The sequence below is a fragment of the Carcharhinus amblyrhynchos genome, chromosome 8, assembly GCF_965287045.1.
Source record: "Carcharhinus amblyrhynchos chromosome 8, sCarAmb.v2.hapA, whole genome shotgun sequence".
In the NCBI taxonomy this organism is placed as follows: Eukaryota; Metazoa; Chordata; class Chondrichthyes; order Carcharhiniformes; family Carcharhinidae; genus Carcharhinus; species Carcharhinus amblyrhynchos.
In genome coordinates this window covers 50,855,506-50,877,787 of record NC_137331.1, presented here as the reverse complement: position 1 = coordinate 50,877,787, position 22,282 = coordinate 50,855,506, and the positions used below count along the sequence as shown (strand labels likewise).

General features: G+C 40.4%; 1 protein-coding gene across 1 annotated transcript in view; it reads left to right on the top strand.

Moving 5' to 3' along the window:
* Positions 1–22,282, top strand: part of LOC145346372 (uncharacterized) — a 230,163-nt gene that overhangs the window by 182,886 nt on the left and 24,995 nt on the right. Inside the window, exons 10-13 of the mRNA XM_080193531.1 lie at positions 714–797; positions 5,298–5,386; positions 17,331–17,487; positions 20,021–20,104. Of these exons, the coding sequence (XP_080049657.1) occupies positions 714–797; positions 5,298–5,386; positions 17,331–17,487; positions 20,021–20,104 (414 nt within the window). The remainder of the gene's footprint in view (positions 1–713; positions 798–5,297; positions 5,387–17,330; positions 17,488–20,020; positions 20,105–22,282) is intronic.

Below are 22,282 nucleotides of genomic sequence, written 5' to 3'. Positions count from 1 at the left end.
TGCAGATTAATGAGGGAAGACTTGAAGTAATTAAATTTTGACGCACGATTATGAGTACATTTCAGAACATAGCTAAAATGTGATATGGAATTAAAAGGACAGTCTCCAAAAACTTACATGACGCTCTGTCATCTGCGACTATACTTCATGAGTGCAGGGTGAAGGTCAAGGAGCTATCTAAACTCCATCAATCCTATGGACAGTTACAAATGACCTTTCACTTTCCATAAGGCATTCAATATTCTGAATTGTAGGGATACATTTTTCTGTGTTTAGAAAATGGAGAAATAAAAGCTTTTCATGCCACTAAAGGTGCAGTTATTGTAGGATCTTCCAAATGGTGCATTCATCCTGTGCGCTGATAGAAACTAATATCTAATTTACACCGACTGAGTCACAATCTGAAAAATTGCATTTCTACATTTGTTAGTGAAACCATAAGTAAACTTTCAGCATATAGAGTGGGTTATTAGTCACTGCATCAGATATCTTATCATTCTGAATAGGAACAGGCAATTTGTGCGTTTTTTATGTCTATCTTAAATTGAAACATTGTAAAATAAAAATGCAGCCCATTGTCCAACAGTTAATTATTTTCATTATTTGTAAAGTATAGCATTATAGTAGGTAAAACTGAGCCAGGAGTTGTTTGATCAGCATAGTAAAGATTGCAAAAGAAAGATTATGCTCTTATCTTCTTTTTTGTTTTACAGATTCATCAAAAAGAAAACAAATTGTGTGCCTTGCAAAAAGAGCTAGTGGCAGCCCAAACACAATACTCTGCCTGTTATGAGGAGGTAATAATTTTCTAAATAAATAAACTTTGGAACTTTTGTTTCTCATGCATCATCTGGTATAATCAGATATAACAGTTTGCACAGTTGGACAGCTTTGGTACTAATGAAAACATCTATCCTTAGAATAAGGGCTATTATCCATCAACACAAAACTAGTCCAGATTTTGCTGGAGCAGCTCATCTCAACTGTATACACTACTAGTTAGGCTGTGCATGATTTAGGTTTTAAATGTTTTTGCTCAAAACAGTACTCAAACCATGAGTTGATAGTGGTCCAACAAACACAACAGAGCATCTGGGAATTTGAAGGACAGTGGGGCAAACAATATGTCTCCTTAACTAAAGAGAATTAAACAAGAGGAAGGACTGAGAAGGAAAATGAATTAGCATGGCTAAATTCAATGTCAGATCAGGCACATAGAAGGAAAGACTGTGTTATGAGACAGAGAGAAGTTAAAAGAAAGAAAATAGAAATTTAAAACTTAGAAGCTTCTAAAACAATTCATAATAGTTAGGTGCATTGGCCGTGCTAAATTCTCCCTCAGTGTACCTGAACAGGTACTGGAGTGTGTGACTAGGGGATTTTCACTGCAGTGTTAATGTAAGCCTACTTGTGATAACAATAAATAAACTTCTAACTTAATATGAATATATGAGACTCTAGATTGAAAATAATTTTCTGGGCAAGAGAGGCTGCTTGGAAGTCATTAACAATGACCACATCATTTATAGGATACTCATACTGTTAATTGCTAGATTTACTGTTCTTTGGAGAGATTAATGGGGAAGTAATACGATAATGGGGAATTCGAGAGTGAGATGCTGGTTTTGCAAACCTTATACTGAAGCAGTGCAAACTAGCCTGCAACTTGTGGTGATTTGCAATTCTTCCTCATCACAAGTTGCTAGCCTAGTTGTGTATTACTGACTGTGTTCAATTATTCTTGTAGCAACACCTGGGCCATTTATCTCATTATGTCTAGCATCCATCTAATAGTCAATGTACAGTGAACCATGTTTGAAATATAGGAAGCTCAAATGATTGTTCATGATCCTTGAGTGGTGGGAACAGGTAAAGTGTTACTTCATTTTATAATGTATAATTAGATCACTATATATTATGCTTATTGCATTAACATGTTTCTAGGCTAATTAAAATAGATTACTGAGAAAGTGATTTTCAGTTTCTTTGGATATATCTATTTGAAGTCCATCAATACACAAATCCCCAGATTTTGAGCACGTGCTGCCATTTCCACAGATGTAGAGTGCAGGCACAAAATTGTCCCCAAGTTTGCTTTATTTCAAAGAAAAGTATGTCATTCTTTTCTAGCCTCCAATCTGCTTTTTCTCTTGCAGCTTTTCTTGCTGCTTACTGTGTTTATAAACAAACAATCACAGCATTTCAAAAGTTACTCAGTGTGAAGCATTCTGAGACATTTCAAACTGATGAGATACTAAAATTCTAAAATTTAATAATTATTGTTTCATTCCTATTTTAATAACTGTGCTGAACTTTCTTCTTTTGGTCTTCTGAAACTGAAATGTATCATCACAAATGTTTTTACTTTCTTGTGCATGTAACTTTATTGAATTGAATATTGAATTGGATTCTAATTGCACTGTCTCCCACTCCAATTTATTCTTTCCCAAACTAGAAAGATGAAGTTAGTCTTGGGTGAGATGCACTATGCTTGATTTTCTTTTATAATGACCAAGTCAGTGGACGTGGTGTAATACATGCTTGTGCCTGTTTTATGCAACCAGTCAGGACCAATTGCACCCTCCATCAATCCTTCCTTTCCTCTGCAATGAGGCCTATAAAATCATAGAATAGAATCATAGAATGGTTTCAGAAGGAGGCCATTTGGCCTGTTGTATCTGTGCTGAGCCTCTGAAGGGGCAATTCATCTTGTGCTTTTTCCTCGTAATCCTGCAGGTTTTTTTTTCATTTTCAAATAATGATCCAATTCCTTTTTGCAAACATCAGTTGAATCTGCCTCCATCGCTCTCAGATAATTCATTGCAGATCCTAACCACTCACTGCATGTCATATCACGATTACTTCTTTTGCCAATTTGCTTAAATGTGCCGTCAATCCTTCCACCAATGGGAACATTTTTTTCCTTTCTACACTGCCCAGGTCCCTGATGATTTTGGTGTGTCTGGGTGTGTGGGCAGGGGCACAGTAGGGTGCTGAGAGCAGCATCCCCACATTGAGCTGGCTAATTTGGCAATCAAGTTGTTTCTGGACTTGACCTTGGCCACAATTGTTTTCAGGTGTTCCCAGAAGGTCAGTATCCATTCTAGAGTCGCTCTGAGGTATGTTGGAATCGAGTGGTGTTTTAACTTGTATCTGTTCATTGAATGTTGAACTCTTTATTGGCCTTTGCACTGTGAAGATGGAATAAGCTGGATACTGTTTTTGCAGGGCTTGGCTTAAGTTGCCATGTGTTGCAGCATTGCTCAAGTTTTGACAAGCTGTCGGTTATGGTCTGGTCCAAGAGGTTGTGAGGCACGTATCGTCAGCATATCTTAATCTCCAGATAAAAACAGAGTGCTGGAAAATCTCAGCAACTCTGACAGAACAATGGAGAGAGAATAGAGCTAATGTTTCAAGCCTGGATGACTCTTTGTCAGAGTGGAAGGTAGTTTTCTGAAAATAACTTGTATACAAGTTGAACAGGGTTGGAGCCAGTATTGAGCCTTGGGGAGTCTATTGGCTTGGACTCCATGTGCTTTTTGCCTGTCTGAGGTGAACTCTATACAACTGAAAGATAACCTCTCTGCTTTTATATTCAATTCCCTGGCAATAAACAATAGTATTCTATGAGCTTTCCTAATTACTTGCTGTATCTGCAACCTTTTGTGATTCCTGCACTAGTATGCCCAGATCCCTCTGAATGTCAGAGCTGTGCAATCTCTCACCATTTAAATCTTTTTTTATTATTACTGCCAACAGTAGACAATTCCACATTTTCCCACATTATACTCCATTTGCCAGATCTTTGCCCACTCATTTAACTTGTGTCCTCTTGATTTATAGCCTCTATATGTCCTCTCCACAATATACTTTCCCAGCTTTCTTTGTATCGTAAGCGATTTATCAACACTACGTCGTAGTCATATGTATGAGTTGTAAAAAAGTGAGGCCCTAGCATTAATCCCTGTGACATACCAATCATTACATCCTGCCAACCAGAAAAAGACACACTTATAGCTGTCTTCTGTTTCCTGCTAGCTAGTCAACCTTCTGTCCATGCCAAAATGTTACCCCCTGCAGCATGAGCATGACATTTTCTACAATTACCTTTATGACATCTTGTTAAATGGCTTCTATAAGTCTAAGTACAGTACATCCACTAATTCCTCTTATCTGATTCCACCAAAGAACTATCCATCTCGCGAGTAGCCATTGATTTGACAATTCAGGCAACTTTAGTACTTAAGGAAGTGGCCCTAGAAGTAGTGGATGCATTGGTGGTCGTCATCCTAGATTCTATAGATTCTGGCATAGCTGCTACAGGTTGGCGAGTAGCTAATATAACCCCACTATTTAAAAAGTGAGGTACACAGAAAACAGTGAAATGTAGACCAGTCAGGCTTATCTTGGTAGTGAGAAAATTCTAGAGTCTATTATCAAAGATTTTATTGCAGGGTAGTTGGCAAGCAGTGCTAGAATCGGACAGAGTTAACATGGATTTATGAAAGGAAAGTCATACTTGACTTATCTGTTGGAATTCTTTGAGGATGTAACTAGTCAGCTTAATGATGGGAGAACCAGTAGGTTTTTTGGACACAGAAGGTTTTGCCAAAGTTCCACATAAAAGATTAGCATGAATAATTAAAGTGTATGTGATTGTGGGTAGTGTATTTAAACTGATAGAAAATTGGTTGGCATTCAGGAAACGAAGAGTAGGAATAAAGGGGTCATTTTCCGAATGGCAGACAGTGACTAGTGGGGTACCGCAAGGATTGGTGCTAGGACCTCAGCTGTTCACAATATATATAAATGATTTAGGTAAGGGAACTAAATGTAATATCTCAAAATTTGAAGATAGCACAAAGCTGGGTGGGAGGGTGACAGATGGATAACACCAACATGAGAAAGTAAGAAAAAGGAGCAGGAGAGACATGGTGGCCCATCGAACTTGCTCTGCCATTTACAGGAAATGTGAATCAATCGTGGCTAAATAACCAAGGAAGTTAAAGATTGTGTTAGATCAAGGAAGAGGCTTATAAAGTTGCCAAAATAGTAGTAAAACTGAGAATTGGGATCATTTTAGAATTCAGTAAAGAAGGACCAAGAAACCGATAAAGAACGGGGAAAATAAAATGAATGTAAACTGGCATGAAACATAAAAACGGACTGTAAAATCTTCTCTATGTGTGTAAAAAGGAACGATCGGTCCAGACAAATGTGGGTCCATTAGAGGCTGAGACAGGAGAATTTATAACAGGGAGCAGCTTAATAATTGCTTTGTGCCTGTGTTCATGTAGGATTTTACAGAAAATCTTCCAGAAGTAATAGAGAACCATGGGAATAATGAAACTAAGAAGCTAAAAGAAATTAGAGTTGGTAAAAAAAAGTACTAGAGAAATTAGTGGGGCTGATGGTTGATAAATCCATAGAACCCAGTGACCTACATCCCAGACTGTTGAGAAGGGTGGCTATAGAAATAGTGGATGCACTGCTGGTCATCTTCCAAAATTATACTGATCCTGGAACGCTGCCTTCAGATTGGAAGGTTGTACATATAACCCTACAGTTTAAGCAAGGAGAGAGAAGGAAAACTGGGAACTACAGACCTGTTAGCCTGAAGTCAGTAGTCGGGAAAATGCTAGAATCTATTATCAAAGTGATAACTGGACACTGAGAAAGTAATGATCTGATCACGTGGTATCAACATGGATATATGAAAGGTAAATTATGTTTGAGCAACTTGTTGGAGTTTTCTGTGAATGTGGAATGAGATGAGAGGGAACTAGTGAATGTACTAGTATTTGGATTTTCAGAAGGCTTTCAAAAAGGTCCCACTCAGAAGGTTAGCAACCAGAATTAAAACACATGATAATGGAAATACTATACTTTGATTTGATTTAATATTGTCACACGTTAGTGTACACTGAAAAGTATTATTTTTGCAGCCACGCAAAGCATATTGTTTATAGTGTACATAGGGGAGAAGGAAAGGAGAGGCTGCAGAATGCAGTGTTACAGACATAACTAGCATGTAGAGAAAGATCAGCTTTAATATATGGTTGGTCCATTCAAAAGTCTGATGGCAACAATGAAGAAGCTGTTCTTGAGTCGGTTGGTATGTGATCTCAGACTTTTGTATCTTTTTGCCGACGGAAGTGTGGGAAGAGAGAATGTCCGAGATGTGTGGGGTCCTTGATTATACTGGCTGGTTTTCCGAGCTAGTGGGAAGTATAGACAGAGTCAACGGTTGGGAGGCTGGTTTGCGCGAACAACGTTCACAACCCTTTGTAGTTTCTCGTTGCCTTGGTCAGAGCAGGAGCCATGCCAAGCTCTGATACATCCAGAAAGGATGCTTTCTATGGTGCATCTGTATAAATTGTTGAGAGTCATAGCTGACATGCCAAATTTCTTTAGCGTCCTGAGAAAGTAGAGGTGTTGGTGGGTTTTCTTAACTATAGCATCGGGGTGAAGGGACCAACACAAGTTCTTGATGATTTAGACACCTAGAAACTGGAAACTCTCAACCACTTCATCCCTTATGCGGAATGTCTTCCACTATCTTCTTCATTTTACAAACTTTTGAGGGAGTGATTATTGTCATTGCACAATTTCACTAGATTCTCTATCTCTTGCCTGTATTCCATCTCATCTCCTTTTGAGATCTGACCCACTATGGTAGTGTCATCAGCAAACTTGAAAATTGAGCTGTAATTTGGCCACACAGTCATAATGTATAAGGATTATCGTAAGGAGCTGAGGACACAATACCAGGTATTGTGGATAATCGTGGAGGAGGTGTCGTTGCCTATCCTTACTGATTTGTGGTCTGTGGGTTAGGAAATATAGGATCCAGTCAGAGGGAGGAGCCAAGTCCCAGGCCATGATGTTTGGAAATGAGTTTTGTGGGAATAATGGTGTTAAAGGCAATAAATAGGAGTCTGACATTAGGGTTTTTGTTATCCAGGTGTTCCAGCCATGGATACTGGCATGGATTAAGGATTGGTTAATGGACAGAAACCAGAGAGTGATAATAAATGGGTCATTTTCAGATTGGCAGGCTGTGACTAGTGGAGTACCACATGGATCAGTACTTTACAATCTATATCAATGATTTGGATGTGGAACAAAAATGTAATACTTTGAAGTTTGCAGATGACACAAAACTATGTGGAAATGTGTGTTGTGGCAATGATGCAAAGAGGCTTCAAGGGGATTTAAAAAGGCTTACTGAATGGACAAAACGTGGCTGATGCAATAAAGTATGGATAAATGTGAGGTTATCCACACTCAAAGGGGGAATAAAAGTGCAGAGTCTTTCTTAAATGGACCTGGATGCCCTTGTTTGTGAGTCACCGTAAGCTGACATGAAGATGCAACAAGCAATTGGAGAGACAATGGTATGTTACAAAGAACAAAGAACAACCCAGCACGGGAAACAGGCCCTTCGGCCCAATGAGCCTGCGCCGCCGCATCACCCTACATCTATTCTACCCTGCATGTCTACGAATGGAACCCCTAACTTAGCCAGATTCAGGGGAGAATAGTGTCAATTTGGTAAAACCAATCAGCCTAAGAGCACAACTTTGGGGTGTGGGAGGAAACCGGAGCGCCCGGAGGAAACCCACGCAACCACAGGGAGAATGCACAAACTCCCACAGACACAGGCCCAAATCCATGTATCTGCACAGCTAGCAGTGCTAGTCACCGAGCTGTTGCGGCGCCCGTCTACCGGTCCAGGATCAAGCACACACACCGACACGAAGTACTAGGCCACTCCCGGAACTTCCAAGAGCAGCCCATGCACGACCCACCGTGTGCATGCCCCTCGTTTGACACGAGGTGGACCTCCACCTGCGGAATAAAAAGACAAAAACGTTAATCTTACAAGCCTGCTTTTCCGGTGTCTCCCGAGGTTCTAACCTTATTTAATAGCCCCTACCATAACCCTCCATCCTCGTTTCACTCGTGTCTATCTAACTGAATCTTAAACGAGTCCAACGTTCCTGCCTCCACCACCCTACTCGGTAGCGCGTTCCATACCCCCACAACTCTCTGCGTAAAGAACCTTCCCCTTACTTCCAAATTATACCTCTCCCCCCTCACCCTTAAATCATGACCTCTCGTGTTTGTACCCAGTCTAGGGAGCAGTCTCTCACTATTAGCTCTATCTATTCCCTTCAGTATCTTATAGAACATAGAACACTACAGCACAAACAGGCCCTTCGGCCCACGAGTTGCGCCGATCACATCAACACCTACCAACCTACAGACCTATCTATAACCCTCAATCTCATTAAACCCCATATACTCATCCAGAAGTCTTTTAAAAGACCCCAGCGAGTTCGCCTCCACCACCACTGACGGCAGCCGATTCCATTCACTCACCACCCTCTGAGTGAAAAACTTACCCCTAACATCACTTCTGAACTTCCCTCCCTGCACCTTAAATCTGTGTCCTCTCGTAGCAACCATTTCAACCCGGGGAAATAGCCTCTGAGAGTCCACCCTATCTATTCCTCTCAACATTTTGTAAACTTCTATCAGGTCGCCTCTCATCCTTCGTCTCTCCAGGGAAAAGAGTCCCAGCTCCCTCAACCTAACTTCATAAGGCATGCCTTCCAGTCCAGGCAACATCCTTGTAAATCTCCTCTGTACCCTCTCAATAGCTTCTACATCTTTCCTATAGTGAGGCGACCAGAACTGCGCACAATACTCTAAATGAGGCCTGACAAGGGTCTTATAAAGTTGCAGCATTACCTGCCGACTCCTAAACTCAATCCCTCGATTAATGAAGGCCAGTACACCATACGCCTTCTTGACCACCTCCTCCACCTGCGAGGCCGATTTAAGAGTCCTGTGGACCCAGACCCCAAGATCCTTCTGCTCTTCAACACTACTCAGACTTCTGCCCTTGATAGTGTACTCGTTCATCCCGTTGGTTCTGCCAAAATGGACGACTACACATTTATCCGCGTTGAAGTCCATCTGCCACTTCTCCGCCCAGTCCTGCATCCTATCTATGTCCTGCTGCAACTTTTGCCATCCTTCCAGACCATCCACAACACCACCGACCTTAGTGTCATCAGCGAACTTACTTACCCATCCCTCCACTTCCTCATCCAGGTCATTTATGAAAATGACAAACAACAAGGGTCCCAGAACAGATCCTTGAGGCACTCCGCTGGTGACTGACCTCCATTCAGAAAAAGCCCCATCCACAACCACTCTCTGCCTTCTGCAGGCAAGCCAGTTCTGAATCCACAAGGCCAAAGGCCCTTGGATCCCATGCCCTCTCACCTTGTCAAGAAGTCTTGCATGGGGGACCTTATCAAACGCCTTGCTGAAGTCCATGTACACTACGTCCACGGCACTTCCTTCGTCAATGTGTTCAGTCACATTATCGAAGAATTCAACTAGGCTTGTAAGGCACGACCTGCCCTTGACAAATCCATGCTGACTATTCCTGATCATGTCAAACCTCTCCAAATGTTCGTAAATCTTGTCCCTCAGAAGCCTCTCCATCAGCTTACCAACCACAGAGGTCAGACTCACCGGTCGGTAATTTCCTGGGCTATCTCTGTTCCCTTTCTTGAAAATAGGAACTACATCCGCAATCCTCCAATCCTCCGGAACCTCTCCCGTCTCCATTGACGACGCAAAGATCATCGCCAGGGGCTCTGCAATCTCTTCCCTCGCCTCCCACAGTATCCTGGGGTACATCCCATCTGGTCCAGGCGACTTATCTACCTTGATAGAATTCAAAAGTTCCAACACACTCCTCCTTAATATTCACGTACTCAATCTTTTCCATCTGCTGCAAATCCATAACAAAATCTCCCAGATCAGCTTCCACTGTGAATACTGAGGCGAAGTACTCGTTAAGCACCTCTGCCATTTCTTCTGGTTCCACACAATCCTTTCCCCCCTCACCTTTTATAGGTCCTATCCCTTCTCTTCTTATCCTTTTACCTTTCACATATTTATAGAAGGCCTTGGGATTCTCCTTAATCTTACCCACCAAGGTCTTCTCATGACCCCTTCTGGCTCTCCTAATTTCCCTTTTAAGTTCCTTCCTACAGTCCTTATACTCCTCAAGATCTTTAACCTCTCCTAATTCCCTGAACCTCTTGTACACCTTCCTCTTCCTCCTGACTAGGTTCAACACAGCCTTTGTGCACCATGGTTCCCGCGACCTACCAAAACCAATACCTCTATCATGTCCCCCCTCAATCTCCGTCTTTCCAAGGAGAATAGTCCCAGTTTCTCCAACCTTTCCAGCCCCTCCATGCCAGGCAACATCCTGGTAAACCTCCTCTGCACCCTTTCCAGAGACTCCACGTCCTTCCGGTAGTAAGGTGACCAGAACTGGATGCAGTACTCCAAATGCGGTCTAACCAACGTTCTGTACAACTGAAGCATTAGACGGCAGCTTTTATACTCTATACCCCTTCCTATAAAGGCTAACATTCCATAAGCCTTCCTAACAACCTTCTCCACTTGTGATGCAACCTTCATGGATTTGTGAACCTGCACTCCCAGGTCCCTCTGTATTTCTATACTCCTAATCTGTCTACCTTTTATCACATAGCTCCTCTCTGCATTATTCCTTCCAAAATGCATCTGTGTTAGCCTTTATCGCAAGACGATTTGAGTACAAGAATAAAGATGTTTTGCTGCAATTGTACAGAGCCTTGCTTAGACCCCATCTGGAGTATTGTGGACAGTTTTGGCCTGTTTATGTAAGAATGGATATATTTGCCATAGATGGAGTGCAGTGGATGTTCATCCCCTCCTGTGTTGGTTGGACTGTCCCATGAGAAGAGATTGAGGAGATTGTGCTTGTGTTCCCTAGAGTTTAGAAGAATAGATGATCTTACTGAAATATGCAAAATTCTTAAGGGGATAAACTGGATAAATGCAGAAAGGATGTTTCCTTTAGCTGGGATCCAGAACCGGGGACACAGGCTAAACAAGTATTATCTGATGAGGAGGAATTTCTTCACTAAGGGGATAGTGTATCACTGGAATTGTCTATCATAGAGGTCTGTAGAAGCAAGGATTGATAGATTTCTATGTACTAATGAATATATAATAATATATACTAACTATGAGTTATGCTCTTGCACTAGAGTAACAATATTGGTTTTCACCCAACAACATGAAAAACTGTCCAGGTATGTCCTGTCTGCAAGGCACAGCACAAAATTTGCAACTGCTCACACACTTCAGCAGTCCACGTCCATATGCAGCAAGACCTGGACAACATTCAGACTTGGACTGATAATGACAAATAACATTCTCACCCCACACACACATCAGGCAATAACCATCTCCAAAAGATAACGATCATCCCTTGACATCCAACGGCATTACTGTTACTGAAACCCTGTCACTGGGTGTTACCAGTGAACAAAATCTTAACTGAATTAGCCATCTAAATACTGTGCCTACAAGAGCAGATCAGAGATTGGAATTCTGTAACAAATAACTCAATTACTGACTTCTCAAAGCCTTTCCACCATCAACAAGGTGCAAGTCAGGATTATGATGTTGGCCTGGATGACTGCAGCTCCAAGAATACTCAAGAGATTTTACACCAAGAGATTTTACACCACCAGTCTGCTTGACAATACCCCATCCACAACCTTAGACCTTCACATTGCAAGATGCACTGCAGCAACTCACCAAAACTCCTTCATCATCTTCCAAGCCCATTTTGTCTACCATGTAGATGGACAAGGGAAGCACACACACGACAACACCAACTGCTGGTTCCCCTACAAGTCACACACCATTCTAACTTGGAACTATATTGTTGTTTCTTCTCTATCACTGGATCAAATTCCTGAAACTCAATTCTTAACAGCACTGTAGCTATACCTCATCACCAGATGAGCAGCAGCAATTCCACCACCTTTATAAGGCTTATTAGGGCTGAGCAACAAATGCAAGCCTTGCCAACAATGCTCTCATCCCATGAAATAATAAAATAAAAACTTAATCTGTCCATATCTCTTCCTGCTTTTTTGAGGCCTCCTTATAGTTTACATTTCCACCCATCTTTGTATCATCAGCAAACTTAACTGCATTATCCTTGTTCTCTTTGTTGCAGTCATTAATAGTGATTAAGTAGCTAAAGTCCCAGCACTGATCCTGGCTGAACATCAGTAGTTCAAAGCTGCCAACTTAAAATGTTCCATGTATCCCATCCATTTGCTTCTAACCTCTATCCATGCTGTATATTACCTTCAACTCTATGCACCTTCATCTTGCATATTAGTTTTTATTTACCTAAGGGATTTATTTATTTTGAGACATTTCAGCTTGTTGGAACTTTCAACTTATCAAAGTCTTGAATCAGGTTTTGCTGATGTCTTTTAGGGAGGGGTCTTTTGTTCATTCTTCCTTCTGAATATCTTAAGATCAGCATTCGGTCCGTTACATTTTTTAATACTTGCATCTCTTTGATGCCTGCTTTGTTGTTTGTAGTTCAAGTACTGAAGTAATTTGCCCTGGTGATTTTTAATAGACAGAAGGAATGTTTTCGGGTTAATATACAAGCAAATAATTTCAATTCTGCTGTTTTACAAGAATTACCCATATTGTCAGGAATGTCATGAATGAAGATTTTTTTTTTCTCTCGCTTGTAGTCCTCTATTTTTGCATTAAACAATAAAGTATTCTGCCCGCTCCTCGTATGATTTTAGGCAAAAGTGTGCGCACAGAAGATAGCCACCTTAAAGAGATGCTCCAATTGTATTCTGACTTTACAGTGGTATTTAGATGATAACTCGATTTGAAGTTTGAAGAACACCATATGTAATGGTGCATAATCTACCTTTACTGGTAGCTGTAGCTTTTATCCCTTGTGGCTTCACAAGAACAGCAGCTTGTCTGAAAATGTCTAATCATAAATAGACATGCCTTGAGCGGGAGTTCAGCTCATTTTAATATTCATGCCAATGTCACAGAAACAGGAACACTTCCACTGACACATTACAAGGTTTTATTTTCACATACTGGCATATTACTATCTGAAGCCATGGAAGGTCCCTCTACCTTGTCAAACAAATATGATTGCTTATTAATTGAGATGTAAAACAGTTGACAAGGTATACACACTTCATCATAGAGTCTGAACTTTGACAACTCTACTTGATTCATTACATAACATGATTCTGCTCCTGAAGTCATAGCTGACTGTCAAAGATTGCAGCATTGTAAGAGTCTAGAAAGCTCATTGTATAAAGAAACAAATTCTTCTTTTTTGTGATTTTCCACTTGTTCTTTGCAATGATTCAATAAATGAGAATTTAAAATTTATGAAACTAAACAAAGTTAGAATAATGTGGGGATATCAAGCTGTGTATTTGTAGAAGTATTGAACAGAGCCTTAGTTCATCAAGTATATGCTGATATAATGCTGCATGTGAGCTGAGCCTAATCCCACTCTTTTTTTGTTCTATATACTAGCAAGCAAGCATCAGTTCACTCTTGGAACAAATTGTAAACTCTGCTTAAACAGCATTTTGTGGCAAATAAATCATTAGTCTGCCTATAAGAACCTTGTTCCTTGATCTTGCCACCCAACTTCTGGTCCGCATTCTCTCTGACATTGTAAATGGTTCCCTCTCCTCAAGCACTGTGGTCTCACTTTGAAATCGGTTATCATCACCACCTTCACCTCAGACAAACTTACATCCCCTATTGTTCCATTTCAAACCTTCCTTTCTTCTCAAATCAGTGCCCAATTTTCCCAAAATTCAGTAATTGAATCTCTCCAATCAGGATTTTTTTCACACTTGCTATATCCATTACATCTCCACAATGATTTATTTTCATACTCTTGCACCAGAGATCTGTACAGGCCACTTCCTCTTCCTCATCTATATCCAGTCTCCATTTTACACAATCCAAAGCCATATGTGAACATTTTCTACATTTCCATCTCTACCCTCTGAATGTGAAATAGGATGAATGGACTTCCTGCAGGGTAGCCACCAGTCCCGACTTCTGAGTGATTTTATGCTCGGGCAGACAAAATCTTGTTGTACCTTGTCCTGGTTGAGGCTCTCTGAAATGGCAATTATTGATCCCGTTCAGTCCACTGTAGCTTCTGTTACTACAGGGATTAGAGAGATGCCAGTCAATCTGATTGGCTGACAACTCTGTGCTGGAATGGGACTTCCAAGTGAGAGGATGTTTGGTAGGATGGGAAACAGCATCATCCACAAGACCCTGGCCATTATCTTACCTAAACATTAGCAAGGATCATGGATGAGTGTTTGCTGAGCACAATGGAGGTAGTGACTGAAATCAGCCCACCGCTGTAGCTGGAACTGCAACAACAAAGCAGCAAAGCAGACCATATTCCCCATGAATGTTTTTGGCTCGTAAATTGTGGGACAGGCTTCTTTCAGACTTTTGCTGAGGAAATAAATAACATTCTCATCTTACCCAGGAGACCCACTTCCTAGTCTCACTAATTGCTGATTATTGAACTTTCTCTCTTGCCCCCAGTGTTAGCCAATATTGTAAACTATAGGTGTTGTCCCTCACCTTTAAACCTGCTGTCTTCATTCCTCTTCTCAAAAAAAACCCTTGACACTGTCCTTGCAAGCTGCCATCCTATCTCCAACTTCTTTTTTTCTCTCCAAAGTCCTTGAATGCATTGTTGTGTCTCGAATCCATTCCCATCTTTCCTGGAACTCCACATTTGAATCTCCCCAATCAGATTTGTGCCTCTGCCACAGTAGTGACACAGCTCTTATTAAAGACAAAAAAATTTGTGTGACTCAGTTAAAGTGAAACTTGCCCTCTTTATCCTCCTGAGGGGAACTGCTCTCATATGGTTCAATTCTCATCCATCTAATGGTAGCTCAAGAATCACTTGCAATGGTTTCTCTTTATGTTCCCACACCATCCTTTTGGTCTCTCTCAAGGATTTATCGTTGATCCCATCCTATTTCTTATTTGCATGACATCATCTGAGAGCATGCCATTAGTATACGCTAACGACTAGTGAGTGGCATGGTGGTACAGTGGTTAGCACTACTGCCTCACAGCGCCAGATTCACTTCTAATCTTAGGTAACTGCCTCTGTGGAGTTTTCATGTTCTCTCCATGTTTGTATGGGTTTCCTCTTGGTACTCTGGTTTCCTTCCACAGTCCAAAGATGTACAGATTAGGTGGATTTGCTATGGTAAATGTGCGGGTTTACAGTGATAGGGTGGAGGAGATGGCCTGGATAATAGAATCAGTCCAGACTCGAAGGCCTAATGGCCTTTTTTGCACTGTGGGGAGCCCATGATTCTATGGGCTCTATCTTACCTGCACCCCTCTCAATTCCTCCACTGTCGCTAAATTGTCAGACTGCTTATCCGAAATCCTGAATGAGCAGAAATTGCCTCCAGTCAAATATTGGGAAGTCTAAAACCATGATTTTCAGCCCCTGGTCTGAAGTCCATTTTGAACTAATGACTGCATCACTGTCACTGGAAACAATTTGAAATTAAGCCAGTCTGTCTGCAATATTTTGTTTTGATTTGATTTGATATTGTCACATGTATTAACATAGTGAAAAGTATTGTTTCTTGCGCACTATACGGACAAAACATATCATTCATAGAGAAGGAAACGAGAGAGTAGTATGTAGTATTGCAGTAATAGCTAAGATATAGAGAAGGATCAACTTAGTGAAGGGAAGTCCATTCAAAAGTCTGACAGCAGCAGGGAAGAAGCTGTTCTTGAGTCGTTTGGTACGTGATCTCAGACTTGTATATCTTTTTCCCGAAGGAAGAAGGTGGAAGAGAGTACGTCAGGGGTGCATGGGGTCCTTGATTATGCTAGCTGCTGCTTTGTGAGATAGCAGGAAGTGTAGACAGAGTCACTGGATGGGAGGCTGGTTTAATATCACATTTGATCCTGAGTTGAGCTTCTGACCTGATTTTTGAGCCACCTCTAAGGCCACCTACCTCTACATCTGTATCATCACTTGACTTAGCCCTCTCTTAGGTCATCTGCTCTGAAACCCTCTTCCATGTCTTTAGTACTCAACTATTCCAATACACACTTGGCTGCTCTCCCATATTCTACCTTCATAAACTTGAAATCATTCAAATTTCTGCTGCCTGTGTCTTAATTCACAGCAAGTCCCATTCCCAATCACCCCTGTGTTCACTGGCATATATTGGCATCCAGTCAAGCAATGCCTTGATTTTTAAAATCCTCATCCTTATTTTTCAAATTCCTTCATGATCTCATCCTCCCCTATCTCTGTAATCTCCTATAATCCCTGAGATATCTGCACCCCTCTAATTCTGGCCTCTTGCATTCCCAATCATAATTGCTGCACTGTTGGTCCAAGCTCTGAAGTTGCTTTCTGATCCCTCTCCATTTCATTACCTGACTTTCTGCCATTTAAGACACTTCTTAAAAGCTAATACCTTGACCAAGCGTTTGGTCTTCTGACTTAACGGAGCAAGTTTTATCACCCTGCCAGCTACAATAATTGGAATGGGCAAGTGGCAGACCATGAAGTTGACCTTGTTGGGATTTTCCAGTTTTGGGGCAAGTGCAGCCAGAAAGGTCCCCCCCAATATTTCTTTATGTCATGCTTTGTTTTATAATGGCTCTGTGATATACCTCTGGATGTTTCATTTATGTTAGAAGTGCCATATAAATATAAGTTGTTGTTAGGTTTTGATGGCCTACTAAAGCTTTCAGAATTCTTTTTCATCCTTTTGTGAAATCTTCCTTTTAAAAATCTTCAATTAATGTAAGTTTGATTCCCATTTAGTTTTACCTTCACAGAATTAGTGTACTCCCTGCAACCATCTGAAACTGTACCTGGTGCTGTTAATATGCCACTGGAGAATTGAATGGTCTTTGAGGTTGACCTTTCTGAAAGAATTTCTAAGCCATTCAGAACTGACTTAGACTTGGAGACGCAAATTGGCCCTATTGTGTATTAAATGTTAAGAATAATTGAAAAGAGATGATGCAATGTTGCTATATATTGAACCATCAGAATGAATGTTCACATGACGGGGCGATTCTATGTAGTTTTAACGTGTCATCAGAATCTTGCAGAGAGCTACTAAAGCTTTATATCCTGACTGTGAACTAGGAATATTGAAATGTGGAAAACTTTATTTGAAAGACAACAACTACATCTGTGAATAATGTATTATAAATGACTGTAACTCTGAGTCATTCACACAAATATATTCACAGAGGAAATTTTATTAGGTGTTAGAATTTGACGACATGATAAATATGATTTGAAATAATGGCTGCAGCTTTCAGATCTGATCTCAGTTGCTCCACAGAGAAAAGCTCATACAGAAGCTAAAAGAAGAAGCTATGAAGTTGACAGACCAAATAACACAGCATTCCCAGGATGTCAGCAAACTCAGCACGGAGAAGCAGGAAATAGAGCTAGAGATGGCAGTAATTACTGAGAAACATAGAACTGCTCAACAAGAGGTATTTTGGAGATGTCAATACAAGCATAAATTGTTGCAGTCATCCGTTGCATATTTTTGCTACTATTTGGATAGTGATTTACCTATCTTAAAATTAATGCAAAGTTAAAATTGGCTTACTATTAGTAAAATGTAAAGGATTTTAAAACACTGATAACCAAATAAAGTTAAGATGATTTGTATCGATTGTAATTTGTATTGCCAGTATTATAGTGTGTCTATTGTTTCCTTAACTGGCAGGTCATTCTATCCCCATAAGATACTGCTGTATCTCTCATTGACTTGTTCCTAAAAATACACAACAAGAGCACGAGTAGGCCATTTGGCTCATTGGACCTGCTCTGCCATTCAATGTGATCATGGCTGATCCTCTATCTCAATGCCATATTCCTGCTCTCCCCCAATACCCTCTCACACCTTTGAAGTCTAGAGATCTATTTCCTCCTTAACTATATTCAGTAACTTGATCTCCACAGCCTTCTGTAGTAGAGAATTCCGCATCCTATGTGTGAAGAGATTTCTTCTCATCTCAGTCCTAAATGGCCTTCCCTGTATCCTGTGACAATGGCTTCTTGTTGTAGACACCCTCCAGCCAGGTGGAACATCACCTCTACATCCAGTTTGCCTAGCCCTGTCAGAATTTTACATGCTCACAGAGTATCACTAGTGTTAGGGACAGGGAGAGGTACAAGGTCAGAGCCTCACGATTACAGTCAGAAAAGTTAAAATAAATATTAAGCTTTTACTGTTGCATGCAGTTTGATATCTAGGAAAAATCTGTTGACTTGTATTAAATTTTACTTGACACTTAATATCCAGAGTAATTTATCAAACTCAACAAATATTCAGTTCATATGCATTGTAAGTATTGGCCCAAATCTTCCAGTGCGCAGAGCAGTGAAACCTGGACTGAAGTCTGTGTCAGAACCCTGCTCAAATCCATGCTTAAACCTATACAGTGTAATTGTTGGGAAGTTTAAACTTCCGATGGTCCAATTTCTGTTGCCTAGGACCCTCCGCAAAAATTTTGACCCTGAGCTCAGTGTCGGAGACTTATGCCAGATACAAAAACTTACTTGCAAACTCACATTTGAAATGTTGCAGTTTAATCTCTGGCGTAACTGAGATTAACCAACATAAGCGCCACAACTAGCTACATCCCCCAGACCTGACCCAACAACCTCCTTCCGAAGCCTACCTGACAACTTCCCTGAGCTGACTATCTCTGTGGAGCTGACCCAACTACCCGCCCCGAGCCAAGTTGTCAGGCCTACTTATCTGTCTTGACTACCCCTCTCAACCCTATCAGACTAATCCCCCCCACCCCGATTACCCAACTGCGCCCCTAACCTGACTACCCACGACCAAACAACATCCCAAGACTCAATTAACCCTCTGATCCAACTACACACTGAATCAGTCAATTCACCACTCGCCCGCTCACCCTCTTGCACCTGCTCACCCATTCTCATTCTCTCTCAGTCTCCCCCACCACCACCCACACATCTGCTCACCCACCCATTTCTTAACTCGCACTCTCATCTACCCATTTATCCACTCACTCACCCATCCCTGCACTTACTGTCTCACCCATCCACCATCTTGCCCACCTTCTCATGCACTCATCCAATCCTGCATTCGCATTTTTCATCCACTCATATTCACCTACCCACTTTCCTACCCATAAATTCACTCATTTATTGAAAGACTTTGCACCTTTTAAAGCCTTCCTGAATATGGCAGCTACTGTTGTAAAAAAGGGGGCATGTCTGCTATCTTTTTCCATCTGCATTTGCTGGACTTGCCTGGAGAGGTGCTTGCCCATTTCTACTGCAGCTGGGGTGGAAGCCCGGCTGAAAATGCACAATATAGTCATGGTGCAGAAAACTTTGTGGGCAGCTGCAATGCTCCTAGCATTGCTTCTGACCGGGAGAGCTGGGCCATTGAATTTATGCTGTCCTCCATACAACTCAGTGCGTGAGTACTACAAACCAAATATGCTGATCAGTGTTACAAACACTTTCTACCTTTTTTCTTGCATTTTAATTTATCATTTTTCAAACTTAATATTATAGTAGTTGTACCACTAAGTATTGTACTCTGTTTTATACTGTATTAATATTTCTTCAAATAATTATTAAGAATCAGTAACATTCGTACTTTGGAAAGCTACACAATATAGGATAATATGGTCCGGGCCACTGCAAGCTTGAAAGATAGTCAAGAATTGGAATTAATTTCACATTGTATAATCCATATTCCTGATAGAATCCTTTTCTAATTTTTTCTAAATATTGGTGCTAAAATATGGCACATTTTATGAATTTACATTTGTATTTGCATATTTTTATTAACTTAACAATGGTAAATGCATACATTTTTCTTTTCAACATGACTGAACCTCTACACTGAATTCTCCTACCTGGCAATATAGTAATTGATACATTAATCTACATTTTATAATATTAGATGGAATAATTCAATTTATGCTGTTTGTGTTATTCATATTCACATTGTTTTGTTTGGATACTTAGGTCATAAACAGAGATCAGATTATTTTAAAATTGAAGACTGACTTGAAGATGGCACAGGAGAAATACATAGGCTCACAGGAAGAGGTATGTATCCTTTTGTCTTTGGCTATCAGGGTAAGATTTCAGCTAAATGACATAGTTTTAACATATTTCAAGTTATCCTTGTTGAAACAAAGTATCATCTTTATGCTTTAATTTATTTTTACAAACATTAATTATTCTTCAATCATTTAACTTACTCTCATTAGGCTGTTACCTAGTCAGAAGGAAGGTTCCATATCACCTTGACTAGAGTCCTGCCCTATTAACAAAATATTCTGTGACACTCCTTAGTCTCGACTGTGTATCTGTATACGCCATCATCCTAGAAGTATACTGCAAATCTTTTGTCAGCTGAATTTCCACTGTTGTCAGCACATAAGAAAATTATGTATAATTGTCTTAATTAAAAAGCTCTGGCTGTTGGCTCCTCGAAGTGTTTTTACGATCATCATTTTGGAGTGTCATACAACACTAACTGGATGGTACTTCTAATTATTGCTAAATTTGGGACTCTAAAATCTTTTGAGGGCCACAGTGCTGTTATTTCGACCTGCCACCTGATTTAATGACTGTGACAGTGGGAATTACAGAACTGTGGTAAAAAAGTACCACAAAAATATTTCGTTTCTTGATAGAAGTGTTATGATCCCAATAGAGACTGACTTCTAGAAAGAAATTAATTTTCCAATTGACCAACAGAAATAGATGAAGGACAAGATTTTTTTTACTTGCAAGTAAGCTTACATTAACACTGCAATGAAGTTACTGTGAAAATCTCCCAGTCGCCACACTCTGATGCCTGTTTGGGTACACTGAGGGACAACTTAGCATGGCCAGTGCTCCTAACCAGCACATCTTTCAGACTGTGGGAGGAAACCAGAGCACCTGGAAGAAACCCATGCAGACACAGGGGGAACATGCAAACTCTGCACAGACTGTGACCTAAGGTGGGAATCAAACCAGAATCCCTGGCGTTGTGAGGCAGCAGTGCTAACTGCTGTGCCACTGTGCCGCCCTATTTCATGATTTAAGACTTTTACTGCAACAAAGAAACTAAAATCAACATAGATCAAACATCAATAGGCAACAAAAGCATTAAAGAATTTTTTTGTATTAGGTAACCAATACAATTGAGATACATGTTGCTACACCCTTGTCAGTGCACCACACATCTGGCAGATGTGTCAACTCCAAAGTTCCTCCCAATTTTGAGCAGGCTCACTTTTCCCTGCCTCATTAGTTCAAAATACTGCTCCATGTCCTTTGAAAGTAATTCTGCTCAGCCTGTGTCTTTCAGATCCAATTTTCAGCAGTTGGTCCCACCTCGGTGACTCCTTGTTCCTTAAATCTCCAAAAGTCCCTTCAGTTTTGTTCTCTCTCTTTTGAACAGGAGATCAACTATCACAAGCATCCTCCTCCTCGACAACAGTAGCTTCTTTTTCCGCACAGTGATTTATTCTCTCTCTCTCTGTCTCATAAAGCAGCTGCCCCATTATTGTGAGTTAGTTTGTACAGGTGTGCTAACGCTCATTTGATTTTAATATATTTCCGTTTGAGTTTCAAATCCTGGCAATCACACCTCATAATCATGTCTCTGAACTGGGATGCTTCCGGAATTTCTAATTTCTCCTCATGTTAGAGGAGACATTTTAAAATACAACTCCATTTGAAGCTTGTTGTGGTCATCTGGTTATAACACTGACTTACATAACAAATGGAGGATAATGAATAGTATTATTCAGGTTATGTATATATTTTGCTGCAGTCAAGTGGAAGAATATTGTACTACAGTAAAATGTCACTGCCAGTGACTTGTACAATTTCGTACCAGTGACACTTATCTTCCAAACCTAACAGACCTGAGCTAATGTGACAACCATGAGTTTCATGAGAAACGTTAATACAAATATAACACCAGGTAATTTAAATAAACCAGCATTTTCTCACAGTAGTATTTAATATTTCAGGGAAGAATGAGTGTTTGCCAGCATAATACAATATCTAGCATTCTTTGCTGAAATTTTGATCAGATGTAAAATCTACATAACTGTAGTTGAGCTATATCATGCAGTTGCATTTGTTAACATTTCATTATTTGGAAATGCAGTTAAGCTGTATGTTTTACACCCCAGAAGATGGTGAAAATTCTCCCTGCAGTAAATTTTTAATAAGTATTATCAAACATATTTTTCTGAACCAGTGCAGTCCAACAAAGATACA